Source organism: Erithacus rubecula (genome assembly GCF_903797595.1).
Source record: "Erithacus rubecula genome assembly, chromosome: 3".
Taxonomy (NCBI): domain Eukaryota; kingdom Metazoa; phylum Chordata; class Aves; order Passeriformes; family Muscicapidae; genus Erithacus; species Erithacus rubecula.
This window is the reverse complement of record NC_136689.1, coordinates 40,141,732-40,153,741: the sequence shown is the minus strand read 5'-3', so window position 1 is coordinate 40,153,741 and position 12,010 is coordinate 40,141,732. Positions and strand designations below refer to the sequence as shown.

The 12,010-nt window shown below is 39.5% G+C and overlaps 1 protein-coding gene across 1 annotated transcript in view; it reads left to right on the top strand.

Moving 5' to 3' along the window:
- Positions 1-12,010, top strand: part of OSBPL10 (oxysterol binding protein like 10) — a 111,295-nt gene that overhangs the window by 78,380 nt on the left and 20,905 nt on the right. The window contains exon 7 of the mRNA XM_079301440.1: positions 10,430-10,576. Within this exon, the coding sequence (XP_079157566.1) occupies positions 10,430-10,576 (147 nt within the window). The remainder of the gene's footprint in view (positions 1-10,429; positions 10,577-12,010) is intronic.

The following is a 12,010-nucleotide window of genomic DNA, read 5'->3' as shown; positions in this document are numbered from 1 at the left end:
TCTGTTACTTCCTAACTTTTCAGTTACTGGGCATTGCAGGCAGAATCATAATGGAATCACAGAGTACTCTGGCTTGAAAGGGACCTCCAGAGCTCCTGCAGCTCAACACTGTGAGAGCAGTGCTAATCAGGTCAGCTTGTCCCATGCTGAACACCTCCCACAGGGGAGGCCCCACAGCCTCTCTGCACAAAATCTTGCAGTTTCTCTAGGGATTTTGTCAGTGGGAGCAAAGGGTTGTTTGATAAGGAAGGGCATCAAACTCAGTGTGCTGTACTGTCAGGTGAGCAGCTAGAAGGGACCTACCTTCTGGGGCCCTTACCAGAAGGTATTTGTCCTCCTTTTCTTCACAGGAATATGAATAACCTGCTACTTCAGGTTTTTCCCCTAGAATCTCATTCTAGAGAGGATGCCTTGTTATTACAAGGGGGTGTAATAGAGTGGCACAGGGGAGTGTTTATAAAGTGCAGTTCTCTGCCAGGCTTTTCCCCATGCTGCTCTCCTGCACTGAACTGCAGCTCAGTGCAGTCTCTTGTCTTTAGCTCCCCAGAAGTTATAACCATGCGACTTTCAGGGTCCTTCTAGTGTCTGAAGTGCTGCCTGGCAGTGACTAGAATCTGTCCTGCTGCACTCTGAGATTTGTAAGCTTTTACACTTATTTTGGATAGTGTCAGATACTCTATGTGTTGCCATTTGCAAATTTAATTTGCAAAATAAAACTGAATATGTTTCAGGAAATTGTTCTTCATGAGTCTCTGTATTGCATTACAATGAGGTTTTGTTAAAATTGTTTGTGATATGATACTGTCTGTCTTATGGCTGTGATTTATGCTAGCATTCAAGGGTTTTTTTTGCTTTAATTTAGGGCAAGTCCGTGGGGCTTTTTTCTTTGCACATTTTTGTTTTAGAGTCTCATGTTATTATTTCTTTCTGATGATACCAGCGATGAAATATATTTATTCCCAGTTCTTACTGAATTTATGCAATACTGCAAAGTCCTCTTATATTTTAGGATTCAGATTAAACAGTTCTGTACTTAAGTAGTCCTCATTTCATGAAAGGTGCTCACAAAGAATGTGTGGACTGGTACTGATACTTAATATTTCCCTGCAGAGTCTGTGTGTTGGGAATTAGCTGCTTTCCAGCCTGTTTTCAGAATTGACTACCTTAGGTTTATGAAAATCTATTTTTGCAAGAGGGATTGTCTTATAAAGAAAATTTGAACATGTGGGGAAAAAGTGGTCCAACAAACATTATTTGGTGCATAACAAGATTATAGTGCTGTAGATAACCCAAATGAGGAGCTCTGTTTAACAGAATGTTTAGTCACTGATAAATTCTTTATTTTTAGACATAGTCTCTTTCAGAGATTATGAATTTATTTAAGATTTAAGAATTTTCTCTGAATGCTTGCACAAGCTATACTGCAATGTAAACATAGATGTTCTTTGTTTCATGTTACATGCATTTGTTCCTATTCTTTAAACAACAAACCAGTCCTTTTTCTTCTAAAATCTCTTATTGTCTGGTCCTCATCACTGCTACATTGCTATGTTCAGCCCTAAATATAGTCAGAGGTCAAACACATCTGCAATGTGGGAAGGTTCCTCAGCTTGTTCTTTAATGATTAAAAGACTTCTGTTCCCAGACATACTCCTGAAAAACATTAGCAAAAGGCATTAGTGCAGTTCTCTAAATGGTCACTATCTGGATGATGTGCTTGTTTCCAGATGCCTGGCAGATTGTTTCTGTTGAGAAGGAAAAAGATTGCAGACCTGTTTGTTACTCAAGGTAGAGGTTTTGTGATTGTTTTCTTTGCTTGCATTGTCTGTGTGTCAGCCTGTCTATGCAGCCTTAGTGTCAAGGTTCATTTCTTCTTTGCTCCCTTGCTGTGCAGTGACAGGATATCTCCTGAAGAAGGATAGGTATTTCTTGCTTCAGTAGATGTGTCTGCTATTACATGTTGTATCCAATTAATCTTGTGTGATAGATTGCCACACTTTGATCCTTGTGCTTGTCCCTAGCTGAGAGATTTTCTGAACATCAAGTGTGTTTAGCATATTCAATGAAAAACAACCCCAAGCAATAAACCACAAAATACATACAAATTTTCCATACACACAAAAAAGAGATGTTTTAATCACTGATGGTCCTAGTTTGAAGAATTTTATTTTCTCTGGAAACCTGAATTATCAAACACACAAAAAAATTGGCAAGAAATGAATTTCTGGGTACTCTAGATATTCTTTCCTGTTGTAAGTTTTTCTATCAAATAATACCTGGTTTGACCTATTAGTGCTGAATGATGAGTCCACAGTTACATAAATGCTTTGACCCCACACTGTCAGAACACAAACTTGGATACAGCAGTTACCTATTCAGATAGATATGCCTGGATTATTTTTCTTGGCATACATAACTTAAGGTAAGTAGAAAATCTGCCTATTGTACCATTAATGCTTTTTTATATGAAGGAGAAAGTAACTTGCTGATTGATTCTGTATGCAGATAACAGAAAGAAAGTGATGTTTTTGCTTACCATAGTGGTGGTGTGTGTAAGTTACAGTGTATTCACTTCTCCATTGTAAAATCTTTCTCATTTGATTCTCGTCGTCTATTACTTGCTTTAATATTTTAAAAGTTAACTTCAATTTTTATTCATCATTGTTAGAACTAAGCTCTAATGACAAAATGCTAGGAGAAATGTGACTGTGAGTGTGTGTTTTGGGGTTTGAGAGGGGTGGGTTCCCCTGGATTAGAGGAAAAAGCTTCTATGAAATACTCAGAGTAAATTTAGAAAATGCAGCTGAACTGAGCCTGCCTATTTTGCTACATTTAAGAAACCTTTTCAGGATTAAATGAAGGGTGTACACAGGCAATAAGTTTTGCTCTCTAAGTTCTCCATTTGAGATCTGCTTTGCTTCTGGGCTCATTACATGGCTTTGAAAACATAAAACTTTGAACACTGAACATCTTAAGTCTCTTTGAAAGTTACTGTAACTTTGGTATCCAGCTGCCAACATTGCAGTGGGCATATGGGATGTGAGGTTTTGTCTTTGATCTCCTCATCCTTTGCAGTCACAGATGCCACCAGAAGCAAAGGATAAATAAGACTACAGTAAGATGGAGGGAGGCCAGGGCTCAAGCAATGAGTTGACTCTACCACCACTTTTCCAGCTCCATTTTTCACCTTCTGCTGGTTAAGTTGTGTGGTGATAAACATTGAGAACACTATTTTCTAATTTTTTTTTAATCTGACCTGTTCTTGAAGAGTAGAAAATCTTATATAAAGAGTTCATGTACAAGAACTCCTTACATACAGGAGTTTGTTGGATGTTAACAAGTGTTACTGCCTTATAGTATAGGTTTGATAATCTGTAAATGACAATGCATTTGGAAGTTAGAGGAAAAGTGAGTGGATAAGGATGATGTCAGGAATCAGTCTTCATGGTGGGTAGTCAATGTGTTTCAGACTGTTTTGTTTCAAGATTAGGTTGAAGTAAATGAAGTTCCTATTAATTTAATTTTCTGTGTGGGACTGATTTATCTTTCAAAGCCTATAGTGGGTTTGTGTGGTGAGATTTTGGTAGTTGGGAGGCTACGGGGATGGTTTCTGTGAGAAGCTCTGGAAGCTTCCTCCATGTTTGACAGAGCCAGTGCCTACTGGCTCCAGGATGGACCTGCTGCTGGCTGAGGCTGAGCCCAGTGATGGTTGTAGTGCCTCTGTGATAACAGACTTAGGAAGGGAGGAACCAGGGAACCTGCAGAACAGCAGCACAGAGAGAATGTGAGAGAAGCTGCAGACACCAAGGTCAGTGAAGAAGGAGGGGAAGGACATAAAATGATGCAGATACCTACCACAGCCCCTTGAGGACCCTGTGCTGGAGCAGGGACCCTCTGGGGGCTTATGTTGGAGCAGGTTCCTTGTAGGATCTGGATCTGTGGATCTGTGGAGAGAAGCCCATGCTGGAGCAGGCTGTGCCTGAAGGATTGTACCCTGTGGAAGGGACCCATGGAAGTGCAGTTTGTGAACTGCAGCCCATGGGAAGGACTCGTGCTGGTGAAGTTTGTGGATGACTGTCCCCGTTGGGAGGGAGTCTGTGCTGGAGCAGGGGAAGAATGTGGATCACAGTTCCTCTCAGGCAAGGTGTGAAGTACTGACTGCAGCTCCCATTCCCTGTCCCCCTGCACCACTGTGGGGAAGCTGGTAGGATTTATTGGTAATAAATTGAACTAATTTCCTCAAGTCACGTCTGTGTTAGCCATGAGGTAATGGGTGAGTGATTTCTCCCTGTCCTTAATTCAACCCATGAGCCTTCAATTGTATTTTCTCTGTCCTGCACAGCTGAGAAAGGGAGTGAAAGAGAGCTGTTGGTGGGCACCTGGCTCCTAGCCAGGGACAGCCCACCACAAGCAGTAGCATGACAGTTTGCTAGTCTGTATATAAAATACTTCAGTAAGTACAACTTAGTGCACAAGTTACATTTGGTCAGTGCTAATGAGGGATGGGTACAGTAAACATGCCTGCTTTTCTGCCAGGTGCATTCTACAGTAACTGCAATTAAATGTGTGGTGCCCAGTGGAAGAAGAGAAGTGGCATATGCAAGTTAGTGCAGTGTTGTCATTTCTGATCCAGTGACAAGCCCTGCAAGAAGCTAACAGCTTATTATATGCTACTACTTTGGGGTGTTCTTACTGTATGTGCTTTACAAAAAGAAGTCTAACTTTAGTATTGGGACTGGTGAAAATCTTAGGGGGGCAATTTCTCACATAAATGTATGCATGCTAAAGCTCCCTGACCTTGTGGAATTATATTTAATCTAACACCCACAGAAAACCTGCTTGCAAGCTCTCAAGTTACACAAATGCGAGTATAAATGATGCTTGCAAAGCTGTGCTGTTATTGAAGGAAATCTTGACTTTTATATGCACTAGTAGGGACCAAAGATAATTAGAGGACTCTGCAGAAAACATGACAGTCCTTGTCTAGTCTGAAAATGCTAATTCTGTTTAATATTGCTTCTAACTTATTCTGTCATTCTCTAGATGCAAACGTGCTTTGTAAATGGGTTTTTTGCATTTTTTTGAGCACAGAAAGACTTAAAGAATGCTTCCCTTGGAATATTACAAAATGGTATATTTTTATCTTGATGTTTTAAGTTCCTAAGATTCATCCTCTTGCTCCTGACTACAGTCCTTTTTATAGTACATAAAAATGTTTTTATGCCTAAATGAAGATTCTTGGGAGTATTTTCTTGTAATTATATGAAGAATATGAGGTCCTCAGTTTGTCGCTGATATACATGGATAAGCATGTCCCTGATATCCCAGGATGTACATGGTCTCTGCTTACTACCATGGTCAAGAAAAGGCTGAGTTGCTCTATGTCTTCTTTACCTTGGCCTTTCTGGTAACAGACTTGGAGATCAGAGGGGAAGTCTGGAGGTAGACTGACCCTTGGGGGAGGGAGAACAGGTTAGGCAGCGTTTAAGCTGCACATATACAGCTCCAGGGTCTCTAACAGGTTATGGAATTTGGGAGAGGTTTGTGTAGACTAGAGGAAAGTGAATGACATTCATTTTTTTAAAAAAGGGCAAGAAGAAACACTCTGGGTGTTCTGGTAGTCATTTGGAGGCCAGTCACTAGTGTGTACCCCAGGGGTCCATACTGGAGCTGGCACTGTTCCACATCTTCACTAATGACCTGGATGATGATGCAGAGTGCACTCCTGGAAAGTTTGTAGGTGGTGAAAAACATGGGAGGAGAAAAACAGGGGGTTTTGCTGCCATAGAGAGAGAAATCTTGGCAGTCTGGACAGAGAGGAGTCTCTTAACGATAAGCTCAGGCAAGTGGCAAGTCCTGTATCTGGAGACATTTGAGAGTAAATTCTTGTATCAGTACAGGCTGGAGGCCACCTGGTTGGAAAGCAGTTCTGCAGGATCTTGAGGGGAGAACAAGCGGCTTCCTGGGCTGCTTTAGGAAGAGTGTTGCCAGCAGGTCGAGATCCTTCCCCTCTACTTGGCAGAGGTGCTGTGTGCAGTTCTGGGCTCCCCAGTGCAAGAGGGGCATGGGCTTACTGGGGTAAATCCTGCACAGGCCTACAAAGATGGTGAAGGTTCTGGAGCATCCTTCCCATGGGAGGGTCTGAGAGAACTGGGACTGTTCATCCTGGAGAAGGCTCAATGGTATCAATGTTCTCACAGAATGAAGAACAGCAAGACAGATTTTTCTCAATAGACTGACAAGACAAGAGGCTATGGGCACTTGGAAATGAAACTGAGTGCCAGAAAATGCAATTCTACTGTGGGCAGTGTTGAACACTGCCGTGGGTTGCCCAGAAAAGTTGTGGAGTCTCCATCCTTGGAGATAATCAAAACTCAGCTGGACACTATTCTGGGCAATTGGTTCTGCACTGCTTGAGCAGGGTATGGGGAAAGAAGATACCAAGAAGTCTCTTCCAATCTAAATGAGACTGATTCTATTACTTTCTTCCTTTTTCAAAAAACTAACCAAGATGAGACCCAAGTCATTCTTGACAGTATTGTTGCATTGTATGGTTTGTGAAATATGTTGGAAAACAAAGCTCTGAGCTGTATATCTATATTAATTACCTAACAGTTAATTTGCAGCACAGCAGTTAATTTGAAAAAGTAATTTGTGGAAGAAGCTGTAGAAGGACAGAGACACATTTGCCCTTTCACAGAAGAATAGCTTTTGACTCTGTGATTCTATCTCAGGCTTGTCAAAGTGTCTTTTTCCTAAAAGCATTTTTTAAAATGCAGAATGTTTCCTTCAGAAACAATTTCTTACCCATACAGGTTTCATCTGTTAAAAAAGATTCAGCATGTTTTCTGATGGAGACTGCTGACTAGAACATCCGTTCTGTGTCCCAGCAGATGACCTCTCTAAATTAATCGATCCCAGTTCTAATGAGGTGACCTGTTTAAAATAGCTCTATGCCGGTGTGTATTTTCATGTCTTTGGCATTTCAGCTTTGAAATGCATCTCTTCCTGGGATTTTTAGAAATAGTCTTTAATTCTCTCTTCAGATTTTTCCAAAAAATGCTGGTGCTTCAGCCCAGTATTGGAAACTAATTTTGATTAAAATTATTTTAAATATAAGCCCCTTTTTTGTGGTTGTTTGTAACTGGTTCAGTATTGGATTTCTCAGGGTCAGCACCTAAACTAGGCTGTGCTGTTCATTCCCAGGCTGGGCAGTGCACAGCTCGATGGCTTTTACATTATGCTCTGACCACTCAGAGGTGGAGCAGATTGCCACTTTCCTAGGTCAGTTTTGCAGTTACGTTTCACAGGACGAGGTAAAAAAAAAAAAGAAAAAGTCTGTGTCTGATGATTCAGAAAAGCTTCCGTTAAAGGATAATCACTCCACATAATCCTTTGCATTCTGCTGAATGCTTACGCATTGGATACTATAAACTGCATGCTATTTTCATGGAAAGAAAAAGAATTAAAGAATGGACTTTTATGACACTTTAAAGATACACTAGCTTTGTATTTTGTGGCTGTGTGTCCACTTGCACGGTGTTGTGCTTACATGTTGGTTTAAGAAAATGTGTTAGTTACAGAAATATGTGTTAAAGTTAGTTTATGTGCTCCTAAAAACATATTTAATAGTTATATAGAACAGCTAATGAGGAGAGAGGGAAATATAGAAAAGATACTGCTTTCTGAAGATGATTGCTCTTCAGTTCCTGTAGCATAAATTGTTAACTGCTTCTTTAAATTCTTTTCCTTGGAAAGTGAGAAAAGAGCAATTGTCTGCATGTCATTCACTGAAGGTCACTACTGTGTTGATGACTGTAAAAGCAGAGTTGTGTTTTGTGACCTTGCACAAGTCCTTAGAATAGGTATAGTTAAGGTAATTAAAATCTTAGTCTTTACAGTGTGGTCATTAAACACAATATATCGTAGTGTTACATAGTACTACTCATCCTCCCTCACGAGCAGAAAGGGTTTCATTTACAACAGTGCAAATGCTACTTTCCTGAGCATCCCAAGTGTCCGTAGGGTGGCTTGCTCTGACCGTGGATCTTTGCAGGGTAGCAGAGAGAGGTAATTTCACAGAATATTCTGAGTTGGTTGCTATTTTGTTAGTAACAATTAAGAGGAAAGTAAAACCTTACACCTATTTCATCAAGAAAGAAAGAAAAGATTTCCTGGCCCTGGGTGAATGTACATCTTTGGGAGAAAAAGCAAATTTTTAGTGCATAATTGAGTCTGCAGATGGGTAATGAGTAACTTGTTTGTTTTTCTGGTGCTGTTAACAACTTAAGGCTACGCAGTTGTTACATGTTCTTGTAAAGGGACATTACCTGCTAGCATGTTCTCTTTGTGTCCTTTTCTGTCTCCCAAAATTGTGCCGGTTCCCCTCCGTGCAGGAGAAGCACCAATCAGGATATCCTCTGGGAGTAGCAGCACCATTTCCCAGTTGGAGCTGCGTGCGTTTAAGCTCACTGATCTCAATGCCATGTGACTGGAAATGCAAGGAGCAGATTGCCATCCGGTGCACACTCTCCAACCCATCACATAGCAAAAAAAAAAAAAAAGTGGAAAAAAAAGAGGGGGTGGGAGTGAGGAGGGGAGGTTCCCTTGCTTTTTTTGTAGCGCTGTTAATTCCTGCCGGAGCTTGTTTGCCGCAAGCTCGGTTCATGGCAGTAACAGAAGCAGCAGAGCCCGTTCGGTAGCTCAGTGCTCTCAATGAGGTCAAGCTGGATCAAAGGGAAGCCTCCTGTGGAAGCATCTACTGTAAGTTCTGATACTGCTTTTTCCATGCTACCTCCAAATGAATCACAGCCTGTACCACTGAGCCGGGCTTCGGTGCTTTATCCTTCCCCCACTGATAATTTTGTGTGAGGTTGTCAGGTTTTGTGTTAATTGAACTTGTCAGTGAGGCGTCAGTTGGGTAATAATGCTGTGCAGTTTGGGAGAAAAGGGCTTTTCGGTCTCTCCTTTTATTTTCAGGGAGAGTGGGAAGAAGAAAGTGTGGTTTTGTCCTTTTGAAAAGCTCCAAGCTGTTGAGGTTACAGCTCACCAGATTCTGTTTTATGTAATATACATATTCTACTTTCTAAATAAAGCAACTGTAAAGTGCCTTGCAGATGTCCTTGGGTTTCACCAAATAGCTATTCTTTTACGAATAGCTACCTAAGCATTTAAGTAATTAAAAAAAAAAAAAAAAAAAAAAGAGGAAAAAGAGAAAGTACTTTATTCAAATATTGTAGTCCTCGGTAGTAACTAAATTTCAAAGAAACTCCCCTTACACAAGCTGCAGTTCACCTGAGGGGTCTCTAATGTGATCATTCAGAAATATTCCTTTGAAACCTAATTCTGGATATCAGCTGGTTTTAGTGAAACTTTTCAGTTGTGTGGGCTTCCACAGTGAGATGAAAAATTTCTTGTTTTATGTAATGAACTAGCTGTTCCTGCAGAAATGCAATTTAGCATGAAAGAATGCTAACTTTTGCAGGGAGTATTGTCTCATTTACAGCCCGGAATCTTTGGGCAGTCATGACATGCTGGGCTGTAATTTTTCATCTACATAACCCAATTTTTTTTTTTCTCTTGAAGTACAAAAAGCTTACTTGAATACATATCTGGAAGGCTTGCAGAGTGGTTTCAATGGATTGAACAAAGTAACTACCACCTGTTTGGATTATTGTTAGTTATATATTGTGAACCCTGAGGAAAAATAAAATATCACAAGCCATTATCCCTTTTGTTGTAAAGTTTCTCTTGAAGGGACTGGCATGGTGCCTGTCTATTGATATTCAGCTTGTATTTTTGGAAACTCAGCAGCACTTGCATTGTGCTGAGAATTGATGAAGTGTTGCAATAGTTATAAAGAGTTATGACACTGCTCTGCTTCCCAAAATCTAATGTCTGTGGGTTTTTTTTCAGAAGTGTGTTCTTTAATTATAGTTGTCTTTTTATCTTCTTTAGTTAATGTCTTGGCTTTCTTAAATATCTAACTTTGAAATTGGATAGAAAAAGAAAAAAAACTCTGAAATCGGGTCATGTCAGCACCTGTGTATGACATGAATATTTGCTGGGGAGATTTATGAAACAAACTTGAAGACTAATTTTCACCTGTGTACTTCTGTTTATTGAAAAGATGACTTGTTACTTAAATATGCTGTGAGTTTTATCTGACATCACTGCACTATAAATATGAGAAGAGAATGTGTAAATTAGCATCTTGTACTTCGTACTCCTATTCTGAGGAAAGGATCAAAATGCTTTATGAATCCATCACTGGATTTTTGAGTTTATTTTGACTTTGTATCTTTTCTTGGTTTTAACAGAGGCTGTCTTCAGTTCCATCGAGACAGCTCCATTTTTAAACATACATAGTGGGGGGAAAATACCCATTCTGTATCTTTTTGTTCAGATGTGACATTTCTTTTCATTTCAGCATTCATCTTCTGAGTTGATCCTAGTTGAAGATGAAATGACAGATACTGAAGATAATGAAGAGGAGGATTTAGGAGTCATGGATGATCAACGTAGTGTAATTCTCCATCTCATCTCTCAGCTCAAACTTGGCATGGACCTTACCAGGGTATGAACACTGTGTACATTTCTTATTTCTTTGCTATTGTTTTTTTCTTCTCATCCTTCCGTGTGTTTGTGTGCACAGCTGGTCTTGTGAGTGTGTTTTGCCCCTGTGGACAGTGAAGTTTTCTTCTTTATAAAAGTGTGGTCCCAGAGAGCTGTGGAGTGCTGTCTCTTGCCAGGCAGGCATCCACATGAAATGACCACGTCAGATATTTTAGAGATAGAGGGGGAGGGACAGTAAAAAGAAGAAGAAAAAAAAATCCTCCAAAACCCTTGCTTATTTTCTTGCAAGTCTTTAGAGAGTAACCATATACTGTGTGTGTAACTCACAAATATGTCAGGGTGCACTGGGAGTTTAAGGAACAATAATGGGAATTGTGTGGATAAAGGATATACATGCTCACATAACTGCTTTGTGGATTGTATTCCATGTAATTGCAAGTCAGCTTCAAAAAAAAAACTCAGGATGGTAAAGAAATTACAGTCTTCAGTATCTGTTCTTGTATGTGTTGAGCAGCTCATCAGTTTAACCTTCTGTGCATTCTAATGGTCCTAGAACCAGTATTGTCACAAGCTTTTCCATACGGATAGGAGCAAAGATATTACAGTGTCTTAGAAATTTTCCCTTAAGTCCACACTTCTTAGAGTTTTGGAAATGATATGGATGTTAAAGAAGCAAGGAATGCTTATTTTTGAATAGTCTTGTATTCCAGTGATATCTTCTCATGGGTTTTAATAAATAATCAAGCAGATTTTCGTAAATATATGGAATCTCCGTTCTTTGCACAAGGGTGTTCTCCTTAAAAATCCTCCAAAATAAATACCTATAGTCCACTTTTCACAAATAAGAGCTAATTCTGACACTCTTCACAAGTAGTACAAAGTTTGGAAAGACCTAAGAATTTCTCTGGTACATGAAGTAGTTTTGCAGGAAGTTGTTCTCATGGGCATTTTGATATTCTGAAGAGTTTCTCTGCTTTTCTTTCTTTTTGTTTTTATTTTACATATTAATCAAAACTTTAACTTCCATACAAAATAAAGTTTTCTCAATATTGTTTTTTTCTGCTTCCTCTGGAACAATTGTTAGTGGTTTAGAATAATTGCATTTTTAAGACTGAGCAATCCTGTGTTTTGGTGCTGAGTACCTGCATAGAAATGAATGATTTATTCTAAATAAAATGAAAGTTTCATAATTTAATTTTGAATAATTTATGCCTATCACTTTTTAGTATGTCTGGGGTTATATACAGTTCATTTTTGGTTTTGTTTTTCTTACATTCTTGCTTTTCTTAAGTCTTCCTTTTTTTCTGTGTTGGTTTTCTAAGGCTGTCTGAGTCTATAATATTCAAACTAGTCTAAGATTTCTCATCCACATTTTGTCTTTGGCAACAAACAAGATTTTTCTTTCCTGATTTGCACTGTCATCTTTTTATCATGG